The sequence below is a fragment of the Haliaeetus leucocephalus genome, unplaced genomic scaffold, assembly GCF_000737465.1.
Source record: "Haliaeetus leucocephalus isolate CR32 unplaced genomic scaffold, Haliaeetus_leucocephalus-4.0 Scaffold210, whole genome shotgun sequence".
NCBI lineage: Eukaryota > Metazoa > Chordata > Aves > Accipitriformes > Accipitridae > Haliaeetus > Haliaeetus leucocephalus.
In genome coordinates, this window is record NW_010972646.1 from 465,533 (window position 1) to 487,009 (window position 21,477).

General features: G+C 54.0%; 1 protein-coding gene across 1 annotated transcript in view; it reads right to left on the bottom strand.

The window, feature by feature from the left end:
• The window catches only part of GRHPR (glyoxylate reductase/hydroxypyruvate reductase), a 23,073-nt gene extending 8,125 nt beyond the window's left edge, over positions 1-14,948 (bottom strand). Inside the window, exons 1-3 of the mRNA XM_010566458.1 lie at positions 14,696-14,948; positions 14,413-14,575; positions 14,156-14,194 (exon numbers count right to left, since the gene is read on the bottom strand). Of these exons, the coding sequence (XP_010564760.1) occupies positions 14,156-14,194; positions 14,413-14,575; positions 14,696-14,948 (455 nt within the window). The remainder of the gene's footprint in view (positions 1-14,155; positions 14,195-14,412; positions 14,576-14,695) is intronic.
• Between the last annotated feature and the right edge of the window lie 6,529 nt (positions 14,949-21,477).

Here is a 21,477-nt window from a genome sequence, read left to right on the forward strand (position 1 = left end):
TCCGCTCCGCTCCGGTCCCGCCCGCCCCTTCCCGGTGCCGGGCAGCCCCCGCGAAGTGCGGGGTGGAAGGGAGAGCGCGGCGAGAAAGGGCGGCCGGAACGCTTTTGGAACCCACCCGTGTGAGTGCACGTGGAGCGCCCACGCAGGGGCGGAGCAGGAGCCGTGCAGGGCGTGCGTGGGGAGAGGACACGAGGCCCGGCTGCTAACCCCCCCCCCCATGGAGACCTGACAGCCTCTGCAGCTCCTCCGTCCCACGAACGTCGCCTTTTCTTTGGATTTGAGGTGGGCGTTCAGGGTGCGGGTGGACCCAGCAGCCCGTCGTGAGAGTGCGGTAAACGGTCGTAAATTTTCAGGTGTGGGTTTCCCCCTTGCAGCGAGCTTTGCCGTGCCTGCTGAGAAGAACAGCAGCCCGTCTTTCCCTTGGGAACCAGCTCGTTGGAGGCCTGGGTGGAAGGTGGCACTCCGTACCATGCCACAGCCTCAGAGGAACCCTCCACGCCGTGTAGCTGCTCCTGCCAGCACCCGTTGTGCTGCGGTCGGTGCTTGGGTGGGTGGCAGGACCCCAGAGCCAGGACCCAGCAACACCTCTGCCCCATGCCGAGTCCTGCAAGGTCTGCTGGAGGGTCTCTCTCGAAGCCATTCCACATGCAGCCTCCCACCCCCTGACTTGCACAGGACAAGATGTTCCCAAGCCCTACCACTGGCCGCAGGAGGGAAAGGCTCCCGGCCTTTTGAGACGCTGGATCGGTGCCCTGAAGCAAGGTTCTGTGGGTACCCGGACTGCCTAGCCTGGAGGTGGGCATCCTGCAGGGCAGGAGCAGCAGCCTGGCTGGGATGCTGACGGGGAAACATTTAAGGATGGGAGAGGGGGAAGGTTGGACTGCATCATGGAGCAGGAGATGGGACCTTTCCATAGGCCTTTTGGAGGTCAGTAACTCCACTGGGCTTGGTGTGGAGACTGCAAATCCCAAGAAATGGAGTACTGGTGGAGAGCAGAGGAGACCTACCCATTTTGTTACAGCTTGGCGACGTCTGCATTCAGAGCACACCTGCTGCCGATCTGCCTGCCTGCTCTGTTCCTGCGAGCTGGCAGGGGACTGAAATTTACAAGAGTCCTGCAGGGCTTTTAAAAGATTTTTTAAACCTAAGATGACGTTTTAATAAAATCTGGCTGGATTCTTACAGATGTCAACGTGCTGGTGGCTCAGAAAAGCAGAGCAGGCAAATGGAAGGACAGACAGAACAAACTGTTGGTGTGCATCCCTCTGTCAGTCATTCACACGTGTGTGTGTGTGTGTACAGGCACGCATGCAATGTGGAGGGCCAAGCAGCCCTTGGTTCCAGGGGCCACCCTGGTGTGGATGATGTATACATCATCCACACTCATACGTGTATATGTGTGTATATATATTCACATATATTTATTTGGGTTCCTTTAGACTTTTTTCAAATTCCTTGCAACATCAGGGTATTTACTATCTGTGAACCCTGGCATCTTCTCCAGAACTGGCAGAGGGGCTAATACCAAATATTGCAAACTATGACACCGAACTCTGTCCATCATCACGGTGATAATTTCATACCTTTGTACAAAAAGTACCACTGTAATACTATAACATGTAACGCTATGTAATATCGTCACCAACCAGCCAAAGGCCTGGTAATCTAAGTAGGCAAGGTGGGGCAAGAACTACATCAACCAGCTTTTAGACATGGCTTTGTGCCAGCGTCATTACAGTGGGGTTGGTGATGACCTATACCACTTTTGTGGGGAGATAATGGGTTTCTGGACCAGCACACAGGGTAACAGGTCCTCCCAGATTCTGTCTTGCTGTGGTCACCCAACATGGTCTCTGACTAGAACTGTTTTCTGAGCTCTGATATCTTTCACTTCTATCTCCTGAGGCATCATTTAAGCACTTTTCTCTTTGCTGGCCGAGGAGGCACAGAGGAGCCATGATGATACACCCTGCTGGGACCCCTCCTTTATCTCTAAGCAGTGTGAACCTCCTCCAAAGGAAGAGTGAGAACAACTGATGCTACAACTGTGAGTGAGCTGGCAGTTGATGCTACAGGTATAGGGTAGTGTTTTAGGATTAGAGTTTCCACCTCAGAGCTGCCAGTGACTACTTTGGGAGGTTTCTAAAGGCCAGAGGTAGAGAGTAAAGCCTCTCCCAGTGCTAAACAGACTTTGCTTGTTAATAGCCAGATTTAAATTTGCTGGAGACTTGATCTGAACCTGCTTTATCATCACAAAGTGAACACAGCTAAGTATAGGAGTGGGTGGGTGAGGAACCAAAAGAAAACATGAGCTTGTATAGGAAGGTGGAGTAAAACAGGTGTGTTACCTCTGGGAATGAGCACAGAATCATACCAGTAAAGAAAACACATCTGTGGACAGAGGGAAAATGGAGTTTAACATCCCAGAACATCTATCCAGGATTCCCTCTGCTGCTCCACTGCAGGCGCTCCACAGGCTTCTGCCACGCGAGAGATGGGGATGGCTTGCAGCACCCCTGCCCAGGTTTTGAGTTTAGGAAGAGGATGATTTGCAGGGAGAGGCTCAGGCCCCGTGAATCCCATCCGGCAGCTGTGATACGACCATGGGGCAGAGTGAACCGGGGTTCACTGCGCCAGCCCTGTTGGGAAAACAAAGGGTCTATCCACTACGGGGTTTCTTCCTCGTCATTGCCCTGGGAGGTAAGACCCTTCGTTATCTGATGGCAGCTTTAACAAGAGAGCTGAAGTGCACAACCATCTGATCTTAATGAGAATTTTATAGTAAACTCAGAGGCCAGGGACTTACAGTGCTTTTCTCTGGCATGGATCATCAGTGCTATATGAGTTATCAGCTTATCTAATGAAACTCTACTCTACTGGTGGGATTTTCCTTTATCGTGATGCATGTCTGCTCCCACCGTCAGTATGTTGTCAGATTATGCCAGCAGAATCCATTTTATTTTTTAATAATTGCTCAAAAGTTTATTTTATTTTATTTTATTGAGCTGGGTTATCATTAGAGCTGACATCCTATCTCCCTCCCTGATCATGTAAGGATTTGTGTCAGGAGTATATGCTCTCCAGCATGACATCTCCATGCTAATCTTGCAGCGCAGTGGCTGCAAGGGCTTTCCTTTTCCCTTTCCTCCTGCCCTGTCCTGCTCATCCAGGTGAACATGGTGGGGTCGCTCATTCGGGAGAATGTGCCACAGCTGCCGGTGCTCCGTGTTGCTGGACACGGCAACACGCACAGTGGCAACTTTTGAACGCCTGGCCAGTTCCTCCAGTGGCACCAGTATGAGCAAAATGGAGATCCCCAGAGAGGATTTGTTTACAAAACAAAACACACAATGCTGGCAAAAGTGTGGTTTTTATCGATACGCTTAAATGCACAGAGCACCTGTAAACTGTCTCCTTAGCTGTGTGGCTTCAGATTCAAAGTCTTTACTATAAATGTGCAGAAACCCTTTCCTGGAGTACCTGGGCTTGTCATCACCCTCCTGTGCCACTGGTTCCAGCCACAGGCACGCAGGGGTCTCAGGACCTGCTCAGCAAACACAGCCTGTGTATGGTCTAAGGTGTCTCAGAAAATCACTGCTCGGTGGTAAAAGCTTGTGACAACATGATCTGGGCAAGGACAAGGGAATATGTGCTCCCCGGCATGCAGCTGGCCGTCAGCTCCAGCGGAACGAAGCCAGCCTCTCATGACAGACCTGAGGATATTTTGCTCTCAGACTCAGCCCCACTCCTTTGGATCACGTCACTCGCACCGTTTGGTGACAAAATCCTTTTGCACCATACGAGCCGGTGGCAGTCCAGCTCTACATGCCTGTTCGCTTCGCAGGTCACAGCCCACCAGGGTGAGAAACTTGCTGCCTCTTGGAAAGGTGATAGCTCCTCGGTCCCTCTGGAGGCAAGGTTGCTGTCAGTGCTGTGCTCGTGCACTGCATCTTACAGGGGTCCTCTGTAAGCCACAAGGTCCCTGAGGCTGGAGGCACCTCCAGAGGTCACCTTGTCCAACCCCTGCTCAAAGCAGGGTCACCTAGAGCCAGTTGCCTAGGGCTGTGTCCGGCTCAGGTTGGGATATCTCTACAGACGGAGGCTCTACAACCTCTTCGGGCAACTGGTTCCAGTGTTCAGCCACCCTCAGAACAAAAAAAGCATTTTTCTTCTGTTTCAGTGGAATTTTCCGTGTCAAAGGAGATGCACATCTTACCAAAGTGTTCCCCGGGGATGAGGACAAAGGGGGTGAAGGCACTGACCGGGTGTCTCATAAGACTTGAGTGTGTGACACAGCCCTCCCCTCCACAGGGTGCTGGCAAGGTCCTGTCCCTCTACATGTCCACCTTTCACCCTGATGGCTCTAGAAATGTGGCTCACACCTCCAGACACAGAGTGCAAATCAAAGTGGTCCAACTTTTCCAAGCCCTCGCATTTTTTTGAGCCTGCAATTTGGAGGAGGAGAGAGAGCACCCGATGCCATTTCTTTGCATGTGTGTATGTGGGTGCAGTCTTGGTACCTCGCCTTCCAGTGCGGGGTGTCAGGACTATCTGCTGATACACATCCCCTCCCTCCCTGCAGGGATGAGGGTTGTAAAGTCTGCCCGCCTCTGTAGGCTCTTCCCAAATGTGCATGAAACCTTCATCCACTTTCATCCCAGCCTGGCAGCAGTCCCGCTTGCTCAAGCTGGGCAGAAGGAGGGAGACCAGGGCCAGGCTCCCTGCGAGGGACAGAGGGATGGATGCCTGCCTGCAGCCGCTGCCGGTCCTGCAGGTGCGGTGCTGCCAGTCTGCCCACTGAAGAAGTGCCCAGCCACCTGGAGCACCAGCCAGCTCCTGCTCAGCCAGCGCTTGTGGATGTAGGAGGAAACTGGGAGAACTGGAGGGGCTGGGGCAGGACCGTGAAGCAGGGTCTGGGAGAAAGGGATGGGGGTTGCATGGGGGCAGCTGTTGGGAGGTGGGAAAGTCTATAGGAGATCAGGCAGGAGACCGTACGGCACATCCAGAGGGGTGTCCAGCTGCCCTGCCGCTGCAGGGACTGAAGCAGTTTGAAGCCACCACCGAGGCAGACCTGCTTGTCCCTGGAGGGCAGAGAGCAGCAGCTTCGTGGCTGCATCGTCTCTCCCCACCATGGACGCTCCCATCCCACCGCCTGCTCCCAAGGCTGGCCTGTCCTGGCTGCTTTTGACCTTTCAGAGCAGGGGTATCAGTAAGGCACCCCAAGAAATAACCCCTATTAATTAGCAATTCACCTGTACGCAGAAATTGTGCCCTTTGCAAATCACAGGCAGTGACTATTTCTAAGCCTGAACAGTCTCTATGTGCAAAGTGTTCAGTCTGCTTGTGACCCCTTTGTTGCCTGGCTTGAGGGCAATGCCACAGCCATACGCAGAGAAGGAGCTTGGTTTTACGCTGGATGCCATTCAGCCTAACATTGTCTTCTTCTTGTCCCATGGGACAAACTGGATAGCAATTCCCAGCCTCCCATTATGGTGTTTTATAGATATTACATACAGGTATGTGTGTATAAAGAACCACAGGCACACATAAATGCGTGATTTATATTCAGTATTTTCTGTATTTCCTCTAATTCCCTTCTTTTGGTGAAATGCCAGCCTGCGCTGCCTGTCCACATCACCCCCTGGCCAGCCCTTCACTCACTTGTGCATGCCGTGAAGGTGAATACGTCAGGTTTAGCCATGGTATCTTTAGCCATCACAGTATTCTCATCTCACCTTTTCCTTTGGAATCGTTTTCCTGCTGTGTTTGAGCCGTTGCCTCCTTGGTCACGGCAGGCCAGTAACATGAGTGGTTTTGGGAAGGCCAGCAGAGCCATCCTGCTGCCTCTGCCTGCTCCTCACAGCTTTTCACCTGCCTCTCTCCTCCACCACCACCTCTTCCACCGGCCAGCCTTTGCTGGCTCCTTCTGAAATGCTGCACAGTGTCCATCAGTCTGCTTGACCTGGGGATGCCTTGTAGCATTTCCTTGCTCTACCATGCTTTGCTTCACCCCAGAGTTTCAGATGGTTAAACTAATTAATTGGTCTTTCATCTGTGACCAGGCATCTTTCCTGTTATCTGGACACCCTGGTGAAAACTGAGCTGTAAATTCTGTTTTTACCATCTGGTTTGTTTCAGACAGACCTGCAGACCATTTTACCCCTGGGAAGCTCTGCAGAGCTCTGCAAAACCTTTCTGAAAGCTGAAATGAGAGAGATGAATGGATGCCACATCTTTCTCTGCTTGCTGGCAGGTGGCTGGGCTGCTGCTGGAGGAGCAAGGATGCCAGGTATGTCCCAGCCAGGTCTAGAGCCAGCTTTTCTTTTCTTCTGTGCAAACTTGCAGGGGTTTGCCTTCGCAGCTAGCACATCGATGCTGCCACATCTGGAAAAGTCTTGCCATGTGAATAGCCTCTCCGAACACTGTTTTCACATTTCCCCTGTGCGAGGCTGTTCGATTCCCAGCGCTTTGCTTTTATTTTTTTTTCCTGCCAGTGGGCTTGGTGCGAAGAGAGCCAGCTGGCCGTCTGAGTCAGGAGGCAGACATAGGAGATGTGTTCAAGCTTCACCCAGCCTCTGTGAGCCGTGGGCCGCTGCCAGCAGGGCCATGGAGCTGCCGTGAGCTGAGCAGCTGCCTCTGCCAGTGACTCTGGGGTGCGTGATCCACCAGAGGAGGTGGAAATATCACCCTCTTGGGTACAGCAGGAGTTCAATGCGATTTTAGGAGTGCGTGTCAGGGCAGGATGAAAAAAGCCGCTGGCTTTCACTATATGAAGGTGATGTACTTTGAAATACAAGTGACCCCTGGCAAAGCTTGCAGCTCCCAGAGGATGCAGGAGTGTGGAGGTGTGGCAGCTCCTTGCAAAAAGCCAGCAGAACGGCTGGGTGTCCATGTCTGTCCATCCCATACAATCCTGGCCATGCATTCTGGGTTTTGAGGAGGAGCTGTGGCTCTCCAGGGAGCACCGGGGGTGAGAATCGATTTCCCACAGGTTTACGTCAGCCTGGACTAGAAAAGCACTTGCCAGAGGAGGGGTGGCGCGACCAAATCCAGCCAAACCTATGCCCACCAAATTCATTGGTCACTTCTCAGAGCAAAGCCTGTTTGTTGGGATCCAGCTGGTTAATTAATAACTCTGCTGCGGGACGTGGCTGTGTTCCCATTTCGGGATGTGCTGTTATGTCCCCAGGGGCAAAGTCAGGCACCAGCAGTGGTGCTGGCTCCTGGAGGAGGAGGGCACCTGTACGCCTGAGTGACACGACCTGCGCCGGTGGCTCTGCATGCCCCTTTCCCACAGGGAGCGGGCCTGGGACGGCTTTCCCGCCTGGACCCCCTTAGCAGTCCCTGCCCCATGCCATGGGGAAAAGGGCTGGATGTGCTGCTGCTCGCCCATGCACTGCTCACCTCCTCTTTGCCTCCCCGGGGTAAACGTGGTCATGTCCCACCGCGGTGGTGCTGACTGCTCTCAGGTTGCTTTCCTGCCACTGCATGAGAGCCAGTGTTGTCACTGGCTTGACAGTGGTTTGCAGCCCCTGCCTGGGTCTATTCCTGACAAAACTGGTAATCTTCTGCTGGAAGGGGCTGCCCTGAGCCAGAACTGGCCAGCCCAGCAGCACCACGGTGTGTCCCCAGCAGAGCAGGACCTCATCAATCGGCCTCGTCGCTGCACACATAGTCACTGACTCTCCTGGTGCAAGGCACCTTCCTTGCCAAACAATGTCCTCATGAGGTTGGAAGCCCACCCACTGCTGCGGGATGGGCTCACTGGTGTGCTGCACGGTCCTCCGTCCTCCATCAGCAGGGCTGGTGGCTTCCCATCACCCCTGCCAGTCCCACTGCTGCCTCCGGGGCTGCATCTCCTCCAGCAGCAGATACACAGCCCGGCGATCCCGGGCACTTTTGTTGGGAATTCTGAGCAGGACCAGGGTCACCAGAGTCCTGTTGCTTCATGTGGCTGCTGTGGAGGTGGGACTGTGGAAAGGATCAGATACTCACAAGCCTATGTGTTAATTTGCTTAGCAAGTGCCTTTGGCCCCTTTATCCCATAAATGCTGGATTGCTGCATAGGGTGATGGCTGGACAAAGCTGCCTGAAGGTCTTATGGCCCTTGTAAGGGCAGTGAAGAGGCATCACGGAGGCAAGGACCCACAGGGGTGTGCTGGGACAATAGGCTTTTTGCTCCATCAGTCATTTTTCTTGTCATTGCCAGTATCTCTGGTGATGGGAAGAGTTTGGTCTATGGAAGGCCCTCACGTTGTGGTCCCACAGGCTCTCCTGAGGCACCAACGCTCATCTTTCTTTCCTCCCTCCCAACCCTGTGTCTCCAAGCTCTGCTCTGTACCACCTCTTGGCACTTACACGTGTGGAGGTGGGACTGCCCTGTCCCATGGAGAGCCAGAGCCCTTCGGGGTCGCTCCTCCAAATACACTCATTTCCCACTCTCCTCCTTATGGCCCCTGGATCTCCAAGATTCCCTCCTCGGACAGAGGGACCCGGAGCTGCAGATGGGACTATACTGCCTGTCCAGCTGGAGCCTGAGGCCAGCAGGAGCCCAGCTTTTCCCATCCCATCCCAGTCTAAGCTTCCTCCTGTTGCTGCTCCGGCTCGTCTAGCCGTGCGCCCGTGTCCCGATTTGCCTCCCTGTGCTTGCAGCAGAGGCAACTCCTCTCCTCTGTGCAGTTTGCACGGCCGGGGATTTTACATGTGGGACACAACACGCAGGGCACTGCTGTTTCGGGCTCTGTGATGTTCGGAAGTCTATTAGCCAGATGAAAGTCTGCCTTTACTGGAGGGCAAACGTGTACTTAGGCTGTTAGGCTATTACCACAAGATTATTTTTAAAGCATTTTCAGAGGTTTCCCGGAGGAAGGAAAAACATATTGTCTCCATTAGGGACTTCAACCACACCAGTTTCTTTAATCTTTCTTAAGGGATAGCTAGGATTTTATATTTAGGAGCAACCAAAACCTTTGGACGATGCTATTCTAAGGAGCAATATTTTAATTTTCCTTTCTTAAAAGAGACAACTGCCATCTTTAAAAGAAGGCTTAAAGCTCTACCTGGAGAGAACTCATGGCAGACAGATCAAACTCAGCACCAGTTGCCTTTCTGCAGTGACCTGGCCGGACCCGGGCTGCCGTGCTGCGTCTTTGCTGGCCAGGGGCTGGCGGAGCAACCGGGCAGCTCCTGGGGGCTTCCCTGCGCTGAATCCTGCCCTTCTTTCCCATTTCCAGGTGGCTCGATGGACAAACCCAAACCACCACTGGCTGCTTCCCTGCTGGGCTGTCCAGGAAAGGTGGTGGAGGTCTAGCTTCTGGATTTTCACAGCCAGCAGCCGTTTTTGGGGAGACTCCTCCATGGGGCAGGGATGTGACCGACCAGTACTCCCAGTGGGGCCCAGATGGTTGGCAGGAGCGAGGAGACGAGCAAGTTCCAGTTCTGGTCATGAAGCTGCCTGAGCAGCCGTCCCCAGACATGCATGGGGAGCACCGTCTTCCAAACTGGCTGGGCCAGCGCTGAGGGCAGGGGATGGTGACCCCCCCGCCAGCACGGTGAGAGGGACGGGTGTCCTGGGTGGCAGCACTGGCTCTGCCCGGCACGGCTCCCCACCTTGATCCCCACGCCTGCCTGGGATGCAGGGAGGGCATCCAGCCACCCGGACACACGTCCTGCAACCCCGATCCCGTGGCTCACCCCTCCCCGCAGCTTTTCTCCGCTCACCTTGTCCCTGTTCCCCGGCCAAAAGCTGCTGGATGGGGCCAAGTTGGTGAGTCTGGGGCTACAGGTCCCAAGGTGAGGGAAGGTTTGTTAATCCCCAGACTCCTCCTGAGCAGGCTGCAGCGGCACTGGCAGCACTGGGACCATTTTTTGGCAGATCTCGTCCTGTCACAAGGTGACCCGTTGTCTTAGCAGATGAACTTCCATCCTGGGCAGTGTTGCTGGATTTGCATTGCTGACATCACTTTCCAGAGGTCTAACGGCTGCTGGAAGAAACTTGCCTGGAGGACCCTTGGCGCCTGCAATCTTACCATCGCCGTTATAGGCTGACCCAGAAGTTGGTCTTTGCATTACGTGGATACCGCACGTGGAGAAATGGGCAGCCTGCTCTGCTTCATCCCTCCGTCAGAGGCAGAGCTGCCCAGACCCGCAGCTCAAGGGCTCTCCCGGACCTCACGCCGTGCTGCGGGAAGAGCTAAGGGCAAGCGCAGTCCTGTCCCGTGCTCTCCATCCCGCTGGAGATACTGGGAGGATGCCTCCGGCACGTGGTCCTCTGCGAACGAGCTTGGGGAGCTTGGAAAGGCAACGACACGCAGATGGGAGCGAATCCTCCAAACGGGAACAAAACGACGGCTCGTGTCTGCATCATGATGAGGTGCTGTTTGCCATGCATCAGTGCCGACTACCAAAACAAGCCTTCCTCCTTTTAATGCTATTTCAATAAAAATATAACAGCGTGCTCAGGGTGACTACCTGCAGCAGGGTGAGGGGGAGAGGGACTAAACACAGCAAAAGAAAGCAGGCTACGGTTAACAATGGAGCATTTAGAGAAAATAGAAAAAAGGCAGGCAGATGGCATGAATATTAGTGCATGAAAATGACTAACACTCTGAGAATTTCCCAGTGTACTTCTGACTGGTTTGGGCTTGCTTTTATAATTAATTTATGGAAAGCACCTAAATTGGGAATAAACACAATCTCGCAAATCCCTTCTAATCTCTGCCTGTATTTTTGAAATGATACCCTAAAGGTATAGTTTCTTACAATGATTAAACTGTTTTCCTTTTAAGAATTAAAAGGGACTTTTTTCATGCAATTGTGCAGAGCATTAGTGGTCAGGAACTGTTTTAGATGCAATCTATTGTTGGAAATGCCCGGATGGGGGCATTTCCCCACCGGACCGCTGTATGCTAAATCTGCCAATATTTTCATTTTGGATTCATGTATTTTAATGCAAAATGACCGGGTGTGTTGTCAGCCACCTAATGACTCAGAAGCATTCTGACATTAGCATAAATTTGGAAACTTCCTTTAAAAGAAAAAATAAATGTATTTTTCATTAAGTTGCTGCTTCTCTCTGACAATAAAAGCAAAACTCCCTCCCTTGGGCACGATGTGCGGAAAGTGCTTGGGGAGGTCACGCAGCACCGACAATGGGGGGGATCTGGAGCGCGCTGGCAGTTCTTGGTCTCTGGGTGCACGCAGGAGCAAGCTGTTCAGTGCAGCTCTGCGTGTGAGGAGAAGCCTGTAGAGATACAGGTTTTCCTCCGCAGTTGCCGCTACCTGTACTTCGGCTCCTGGTGGTCCTCGCAAGGGGTTTCTGCCTGCTGCTGGTGGGGCCACGTGTCCCCGTTACAGAGGGGAGAAGCAGCAAGGGGCAGACAAGCGCAGCAGTGCCCTGGGATGCTTTCTGCTGGCCATGGTGGGATAAGGGTCCCCAGGGACAGCTATGCACAGCTTGTCACCTGGCCCCTGGGGAGGTACATGGCAGAAGCCCCTGCAGGACCACCGTGGGTGGGAGGGCACGTGCGGGAGGGCTGGGGTGCCCCCCGCCGCCTCTTTGTGCCCATGCATCGGCAGGCGATGGGAGGAGAACCCACGTGTACGGGGGGATACCCCCGGCCGGAGAGATGGTGCATCGAGGATTTGCTGCACCTCTGCAGCTCGCCACGAGCGCAAGCGGGACGCGAGTGGTTCTGGCATGAGCCAGGAGAGCCCCAGCTCCTTGAGATCTGCTGCGGTAGGCGTAGAGACAGGGCTGGCCTGGGGAGGGAGGGTGCGCCACGTGAAATTTTGGTTGTGTTCATGTGGGCTTGGGGAGGGGTCTGGTAGTGAGGACATGAGGGTGTGGGAAGGAAATGAGGTTTTTATTACATGGCTTATCGTGTTTCAACACGGAAATCAAGGTAAGAATTACCCAGGGCACAATCTGTCCCTTTGATTTGGCCTTTGCAGCTCAGTCATGCATAGGAGAAGCCTTTTCCTTGTTCCCTCCAGCAGCATCTCCTTGTAATGGCTAATGGGAAAATATCGCAGCAGTGAAAAACTCTCTCACCCTCATAAACACAATGACAAGGCTAAGTGATCCGTCTGCAGCACGAGCAGGGCATTTGGGCTGCATGTCTCAGATGAATGCTTCCCATTTTGCAGGCTGTTTGCATTTGCTTTATGAGCTCCAGCAGTAATTCAGGCAACTGCCAGACAAATGACAAGAGAGGAGAGACTGGCAGAGGATGCCGTGACGCTGGCTGCTGCCGAGGGTGCGTGGCTGGGACCTCTCATTCCCTGGGGGCAACCAGCAGCCTGGCTGGGAGGGCAAGCTTTGGCAGCAGCCCCCAAAACTGCCTGCACCCCAGCACCGCTGTGTCCCTATGCCAGCGCTGGGCAGAGTCCTTGTGGTGATGCTGCCCGCAGCGCATCCCACGGGGGATGCAGCTTCGCCTTGCTGGAGCGGCCAAAGCCGGGTTGGTTTTCACGAAGTCCACACCGGGCTGTTTACTCTTCTCCTGTTGCAGCGGTTTGTTCGATCGCAGCCTTCTTAGGGATCTGCATACTCCGTTTTGCTTAACGGTTGTCTCCTATGTGTAGGAGTGCTGGGTTTTAACATAGTTTTTCTATTCTTTGGGGGAAAAGGAGAGAGAGAGAGAAAGATTGAATATGATCTTTGTTTTCAGAATATTACTGCAGTAATTAAAATGCTTTGGATGGTGTTCTGTTCCCAGAAGTAATAAATAGTTTTGGCTGTTTTGCCCCATTAATTGCATATTAGTTAAATACGTATTTTTTATAACATGCGTATTCACTCACCTGCTTACTCTGACAGTTAAATGCATATTTAAATATGCATTATACCCTTTAATGCATAGTAATTATTTGGTACAGAGCAAAGACTCTTTCTGAGCAGTCCCTTTCAAGGGAGTACATGTTTCCATGCGCAGTCTCACGTCGACTCTGGGAGGGAAACCGCGTCAGGTCTGCTGAGGTCAAGTGGCACGGCCGGGCTGCGCGCACCACCGTGGCTCGTGGCGCTCTGCCACAGCTCCGGGCTGTCCATGGCACGGTGCAGGCATGGACACGGAGCTTGGGGCTTGTCCCTGCTGCCGGCAGGTTTCCCCCTGCAAACCTCCCACAGCGGCCGCCTTGCCTTTCCCGCGCCTGGGGCAGGCACTTGTGGAGCAAGCACCGGACTTTTACGAAGGGTCAGGCTTTGGGGAAGAGAGGAGGAGGAAGGACTGGTGATGGTGCACCAGACTGGTCTGGCGTGGCCCAGGGCGGGTGACAGACACATTGCCGGCACAGCAGCATCCGATGGCGGGGCGTCAGCTCCTCTCCTGGAGGACCATGTGCGCTTTGTGTGACGGCACGTGCTGGCTGGGAAGGGTCTGGAGAGCTTGCTCGGATTCCTTTTTCTCCTCCAGATCTCAGCAAAAGAGGCCCCAGTTTCAGATGCCCAAGGTCAGCATAGGTTCTGGACTCAGTGACCAGCTTGCCAAAGGGGCACCTCCTGCTAACTGGATGCTCTGTGGTGTCAGATTTTGTAGGAAACTTCGGTCGCACTCTTTTAACGGCCACAGTCAGCTGGCATGCTGAGTCAGGAACTGCCTTGGCGATGCTGATCGGTGTTCAATAAAAACTGAAGCCTGCCTGGGTGAGGGGAGCAGGACCACCAGGGTTTGAGACAAGACCGGCCATTCCTGTGATTGCCGTCACCTCCCAGGATTAACTGGTTTTGCTTTTGGACTGTAGTACAATGACAGCAAGGGCTCAGCAGAGTCACCATCTGTTAGGGAGAGTAAAAACACCTTTTGTTAGGTCACTTGATAACTGAGGGGCTCCCTGTATGTCTGAAAGCTCACCCACCTTTCTCAAGTACACCCAGATGTTGTTTCCTGTGACAGGACCCCGATCTCCTACCCCTGCCTGGGGACAAAACAGCCAGCAGCTCCTGGTGGCTGAACCTGAGCTCTATTAGACAAAATAATGACCTGGCGCAAGCTACACCCCTGCTGGAGAGGTGGGTTAGCAGTTTGCACGACCTCCCCCAGCCACCCTTGGTGCAGGCATCGTGCTGGGCAGATCTCTTCCCTCCTGCCCAAATTTCTCCTACTGCCACTTCCAGCCACTGGGGAAGCTGGGGAAGATCCCTTCCAGGGATTACCTGCCCTTGACAGCAGCACCGAGTTCCCCACGCAGCCACCTGCGGCCAGAGCACGGCAGAGAGCACCAGTGCGGCAGACCGGGGCCAAAGCTGGCAGTAAAGCCAAGATGCTCCCTGCGCTGACCATGCCTTGCTCCCATTTCGGGGCCACTGTGGCTGCAGCGAGACATCTCCATGGCATGGATGGGACAGACAGCATGCCTCTGCGGATGCTGGGAGCTAACTGAGCCCCAGGGGCAGGGCAGGAGGGCATTTACCTTTTCCCAGCCAGAGCTGGGTAGCGTGGGACGTTTTCAGTGGCACCAGCGGAGCTCTGCGGGGTGACATGCGTGCTCCCATCCCTCCCGGTGAATCCGGGACCTTGGATCGCTGCCGCCGCGATCGCCTCCTCCTTGGCAGTGCCTCCCTCCATCCAGGCAGCTGCCAGCCGTTGCACAAGCCGAGCATGCCCTGCTGGTGCTGCTTTCTACCACTCGTGCCCTCCCTGCAGTATTTTGCTTTTGAGACAGCAAGACTGCAAGGAAGGTCCGCGTCCTTTACCTGGCATGGTCTTGGGCCAGCTTTCATGGCTCCGAAAGGGGAGGGATCCAGCCCCGCACATGGGGACCTTCCAGCGGGACATCGGCTTGTGCTGGCCGCGTCCTTGCTGCAGCTGTTGGTCTTGGGTGGGATCGCTCTGTGAGCAGAAGTCGAGGGCACAGTGTGGCACCAGACCTGTTCCCGACTGGATGCCCCTCGGCAGTGCCGCGGCTGCGCCCCCCTCTCCAGGAGCTGCAGCCGGCCCTGGCGGCATCGCCGCTCCAACGTGGCCGTGTTTCCAGCAACGGGTCCGGCTGCGGTCTTCTCAGGAACAATGTACTCCTACTGTAATGTACCAGATTGTACATCAAAACTATTATTTCCAACATCTCTGGCTTAATTGTAAAACTATAATACAAATGACATTGGGGGTTTGCCGGAGTTAAATTTTAATAGCAAGCCAGCGCCCTTTTAATGACATTTTATACATTTAAATTGGGCATGATCCCTTTGGGAACAGTAATTTTATTCATGGAGATTATGTCTAATTTGAATATAAAAACACCACTAAAAAGATATTGGATTTGCTATTTTTCACTTGCAGGAGCTCCGGAGTCCAGTCTTCCCAACTGCCTGGGCTTTGGTGGATTAACAAAAAACAACAAAACCCCTTAACTTCCACCCGGCAAAGCGCGGTATAGAAATCTTAGTGTGCACAACTGGTCCCAGCTGGTCCACCTTGGCTCCCTGGCTGGCTCCGAGGTGCAGCAACGAGCACCGCAGCCAGTCCTCGGCTGTGGCTGTCCCTCGCCAGCTGCGACGCTGGGCACGGAGGGACAAGGGGGAAGAAGCCACCTGGGATGGACCATGGCCATGGCCAGAGGGTTACGATTCTGGAGGTAGCTCTGCCGAGCCGGCTGGTCCCAGACCCGGCACAGATCCCGCTCGCTTGGTGCCGCTGCGCTGGGCTTCTGCTGGAGGTGCTGGGGATAGCGACTACCTCCAGCACTGCTGTGGTCCTTCCCCCTTCGTGTGCTGGAGCTGGCCAGAGCCTCCAAATTTCAGCCCCAAATTCCCATGACTTCTGTCAAATTGGCGGATAGTTTTGCCAGGGTGGGTCCTTGCCCCACCAAGGGCAGGTCGGGGCACAGCCAACTCTGGTGGCAGCAGTGCCTCTTGTCTTATCTCATGACGGCCAAGTGAAAGACGGACAGCCTACAGGCAAAGACCCCCGGGGGGATGTCACCAACCCACCTCACCACCCTCTGTGCCTGACGGACCCTCGGGCGCTCGTGGACACGTGCACGCATCCAGCACCAAGGTTCACAGGGGCACCTGGACGGCTCCTGCTTCTGGCTCCTGCAGAGTCCAGATGTCCTTAGTGGAGAGGACGCTGAGCAGAAACGTGTCAGCTTCGTAAGCAGGATGCTTGAGCCCTTTCCCATCGGGATGGTCGGCTGGGGAAATCGGGGCTGTTTCAGTTCGCACCTCTGTTCTGGCTGTACCTTGGTGCGCAGGGCAGATGCCCGCTCCACGCGGCGCTGCAGGAGGAGGACAGCTGGTGGGCAAGTGAGATCTGCACACGAAAAATAGCTCTGCTCCCTGGAGGGTGCACCGGTGGCCGGGGTGGGCTGCTTTAAGAGAGCTGAGTTAGTCAGCACATGGGACTGCGTGCAACCCTGCCTGGCCACGAGCCGTACCCTTCAGCGCAGCGAAGCCGATAACGGCGCTGACACTGATGTGCGCCTGCACAAAGCTGCAGCCTCATCTCCGAGACAGGATAAACTGTTTGGCCTTTGGACAAGATTATTTTCGTTCAGAACAGGATTGTTATCACTTAATTGAAAATAATTATCCAATGCAAATTGGCTTCAAGTTGGCAGGCTGAGTTGAGAAAACGGTGAATTTCCAAGCTGTCCTGAGGAGAGCTGAGCGCAGTAGCAGGGTGAGAAGCTGGGACTGTCCACAGGGTTGGGGGAGGATACTGGGGGGGGGGGGAGACGGTCCCCTGCAACACCCACACCCCACGAGGAAAATGAGGGGGGGGCCGTCCTGCCTGCCTGGTGCTTTCATGCACTGGGACCCTCCAGTTTGCCTTTCCAAAGCTCGGACAAGCTTTGAATCTCCCCCAAGAGCAGGAAGCCTCAATCCATCAGCAGGCAGCGCCAGCCAGTGGTGTCCTGCTGGCACGGCTGGCATCGGCTGCAGCCAGCAGACAGCACGGGTGAAAATGAGATGAGATGCAACTTTGACCTGGGACTGGCTGAGGGTCAACCCTCTGGGCACTGCAGGAATCTGACATGTCCTTTGGTGAAAGAGTGCTGGAGAAGGCCACGGTACCTACACAGCCCCCGTGAAGGCGGTGGGAGCGTTGGCGCTGGAACCAGCTGCTCGAGAGACCTCCGCTCAAGGGGAATGGGGAAGGTGTTGAGCCCATACCCCATCCCGGGGGGGGTGTCTGCGTCTGGGATTTCTTCACACAGAGGATGCAGCTTTCCTGCTGCTGTCGATTACGATAGCTGCAGTCATGCCCAAGGGATGGAGATGGCTGTTGCCATAGAGGGTCTGGGCCACTGCCAGGTTGTGGAAGCCTTCGGAGAGCCAGGCAGAAACAGACCCTCTGGTGCTCCAACCCAAGGGGGCACCTAAGCCTTGGCTGGGCTTGTGCCTCTTCTGCAGACCCCATTCTTGCTCTGCACAAGCAGCCCATCATTCAAAACATCACCTGCGTCAGCATGTCCTCCCTGGTAAACTTCTTCTCAGGAGAACCAGAGATCCCTATGTATCTTTGTGAGATCTCCTCCACCCCAACCCCCTCAAAACGTGCTGAACCTTCCACTTTTGGGGTCCCTGTGGACACCCTTGTCTGCAGGCTCCATGGGCCACGGTCATCCTGAGAAGGGTGTTCTGCCAGGGAAGACCCTGACGAGAGGAGATCACCTGGGGACATGTCCTGCCCTGAGTGAACGTGGATGCCTGGCCGGTGAGGAGCCTTTTTTACAACACAGTGGTGCTCTCTCTGTCTGTCTACCATGGGGAAAGCCAGTGGGGCCAGCCAGAGCCCATGGAAAGGCGCAGGGACTCCGGTTGTCCGAGGCCATCTGCACCAGCAGGGACAAGCCCTCCGTGGTGAGCAGACCCTCAGGCAGAGCCTGGTTCTTCGGCTTCCCCTTCAAAGTGAAATGCAGAATCACCCACCTCGTTAGCTTCCCGCTCCCGTTCCCTGTCCTGCTTCTCACGTACAGGCGTACGAGCTGGTACTCCCATCTGTGCCAGGAGGGCTGGCAGAGGAAAGCAGCGGCAGATGCCGGCTCAGACAAGGCATCAGCTGAATCCTGCCAGTGAGGACCCGCACCCACGGTCCAGAGGCTCTCTGCGGCCATTCTGCCCTTGGTGTTTTCTCCTCTCCCTTTTCTTTTTTAATGCCTGAATGGGTTTGGATTAGACAAGACCTTCCCGAGTGTACACAACGCTTCTGCCAGTGCACAAATACACGAGAGAATACTGAGTTTCCACAACTGTTTTTATATGATTTGACCAGACTGGTACAAGGTTAATTAAAACCCCCAGTGTTTAAATGCAGTTTCATCAGAAGAAGTGTAAAATGCTTCTGCAAGAATCTCTGTCAGGACTTTTCAAAGATAGTGTACTTTACCTGGCAAAGCACAATTAGACACAGTCAAATATTGTCCTGGTTAAAGACTATTAATTTTCCTTACATTTGTCATGAATTAATTTTTTCTGGCTATATCAACAGTGTTTCCTTTATAAATACAACTGGCTCCTTTACATTGAAAAATTAAATTTGCTTTGATAATGAACTGAGGTGCTAATAATCGTTTTGCAATGCAAAAAAGTGCAATTACTGGCTGCCGTGCCATGCAGTGCCACAGTCAGCTGTAACGGTCTGAAAGTCTGCAGTGGTACCGGTGGACACGGTGAAGACAGTCGAGAGTTGCTCAGGGTTGCAAAGACAAAACCTACACCAGCTGGAGAGCAGAGCAGCGACGCGGGGCTGTGAGGGCTCTGTTGGTCCCTCCTGCCTCTGCAGCCGGGCAGGGGCTGGCAGGGCTGTGCTGGGGGTCCCGTGAGCCGGACCCTGCTTTGCCACCGACACCAACCCAGGCTGGGAAGCCGTTTGTGCTGCTGGGCACTGTCAGCAGGGATGTGAATCCCTGCACCCCAAAAGGCTTGGGAAAAACTGTGCCAAGGTGATGAGGATTTCTTTCCCTCTCCAGGATGTCCTCAACATGCCAGTGGCAAGGAGCAGAAGGGACATGCAGCCGCCAGCTTATGCCTCCTTGCCTCAAACTTCTGCCCAGACCTCAGATGGAAGCAGGACTGGAAGCAATAGCTCTTCAGGCTCCCGCGCTCCTCTGACATACTTTTACCTGTCAGGGCACACACAGGTTGGGCATTAGTCTAAACTCCTTTGGCTTTCTCTCACATGTGTTGAAGACAGAAAAGCAGAGGACTTGAGGTACCAGATCAGTGCGCTAAAGATGATGATGAGGAGTACGACCTACACACAACATCCACTTTAGGTAGTGCTTCCTACATTCAACTGAGGCAGTTTTGCTCATGTATTTTAAAAGTTTAAAAAAGCTCAGAATGTGTAAGTGTGCATATTTAAAAAAATACATTATTTTATAGCTTGGTGTTGACATTGTTCTTTTGTTGAAAGTAAATCATTAAAGGAAAAATTATAAGACAAAATGAAAAACCATGGTGCATAGAAAATCCACCAGGATTTCAATAGAAACCTCTTAACGCAGAAGCTAAGAGGAGGAGGAGGATAAAGCTTTGCTTGGCCTGCTTCAGTGTGTGCTGAATATCCCATACAGTGGGGTTCTTAGAGCTTATGTTCTGCCTAAGCCCTAAAGAACAGGATACAAATGAATTTTTGCAGGACCTAGTGATTAGGAAGCCACAAGGCTGGAGACAGGCTTTCATGCTGATGTTAGTTCTCCTGCTCTAGCATTGCTTTAGAAAGTGCATCCACTGACATTTCAGCACCAGCAATCCACCGAGCACCTCACCCATGTGGGCAGCTTCCCTCACTCATGCTTGGTTAGCCTGATGTATTTTTTGCCTTGTTTAATAACTCTTGCAGAGCAAGAGATTCCCTCCCGGAGAACACCTGAGAAGGCTTGTGCCACGACACTGAGAAATGGGACAGGGTTTAATCCAAACTTAGCATTTCCATTCACTGCTCAAGTCATCTTCCAGACAGATGCACACCCTGCGAGCTGAATTCAACCCCATTTCCACAAAGAGAAGTCTTTTTGCAGATGCTGGATCATGCCCTTGGCACTCCCGCCAGTGAGTGTGTGGTGGGGGTATTTGTGAGAGCACCTGTGAGCCGTGGGCGAGGAAGAAGAAATCCCTTCACTCAAAAAACCAAGCCCAGTTCTGCGAAGGGGCCCGTCTCCAGTGGGGTTGGTGACTCGCTGGCAGAAGAATGCAGTCCTGTCTAAAAGGTGCTTGTGGAACAGGGCAGCGTGAGAGTGCCAGTGCCCTTCCTTGCTGATCCTGCCCGTGAAAGCCTGATGCATCGAGGTGTCCCCATCCACCGATTCAGGCGAACTGAACCTCAGGCTGGTTTTTGCACTGGTTCGCTCACAGGGCAAAAACTCGGCGCTCTTGGAAGAGCTGTTCAGTGACGTGTGGGTGGAACAAGATCCGTTGGTAAGAGTGAGACCATCCCAAGGCTCAAGGGTCTGCAAGGTCACCACAGACAGGACCTGACTTGTCAGGGTTGGGTCTGGTCTGGAGCCGCTGGGGAAGCAAAATGACAGGACATACAGACAGTTAATTTCATCCCGCTCTCTGCGGGCACCACAGCTGCAACTACACTCACTGCTTGCTGGGATCACCTCAACGGCTTGTTTGGGGGATCCTGACCCCAGCTCTGCTGCCTGTGTTTGGAGGAGCAGAGATCCATGCCCTTGTGGGACAAACCCACCACAGCGAACCCGATTCTTGCCCCCTCGTGAGAAAAACGGTTCCAAAAAGCAGGGTGTCTCTCACCCCTTCTGCTGTGCTCAGGGAGAGGCGGGGGAGAAAGTAACCACAGCTGCGTCCCCGCACGGACTTGGCCTCCAGCTGATCCTTTAGCATGGAGCAGCATCCTCCACGCTCCTGCCAGCTCCCAGGCACCGTGGCCAGGCATTGTGCCTTCCTACAGAAAAATCACCAGAAAAACCGGCCTCAGGATTTCCAGAGTGGGGAGGTAATGGTGTCCTCTGGGCTGCAGTTAAGGATGGAGCTCCGCTGTGAATCAAACCCCAGCCGTGCTCTGCAAATGATTCGCTGCAAGAGACTAGTTGGCCAAGATCAAGGGCTGAAAGCTCCGCGTGCTCTGCCAAGCCAGCGGTGTAGCTGCAGCTCCTTGCCTGAGGGGGAAGGAAGGTGGTTTTAGGGGTGATTTAGGACCTGAGTTCAGCTCCTGGCTATGCAGCAGGTCTTAGGCATACGTGCCCGGGCTTTAGCTCCACACCGACGAAACAGGGCGATAATCGCTCCCTCCTGTATGTCCTCAGCACCAGGACAGCCCCATTCCACCTGCTCCTGCTGTAGGAAGGACTGGGACACAGCTCCGTACTGTGGTCCCCTGATGCCATGGGGAGCTCAGGAACCAATGTTTTGCTTCAGGGACCCCACGGGGCAAACTTCTTCACCAGCTTGCTGACAAACTGAGTATCCCAAAAAGACTACCTAGCGCTGCTGCTGGAAAAACAGTGCCAGCCCAGAGGAGGTAGCACACCCCAGTTAGACCAGCACAGGACCCTGCACCTTTGTAG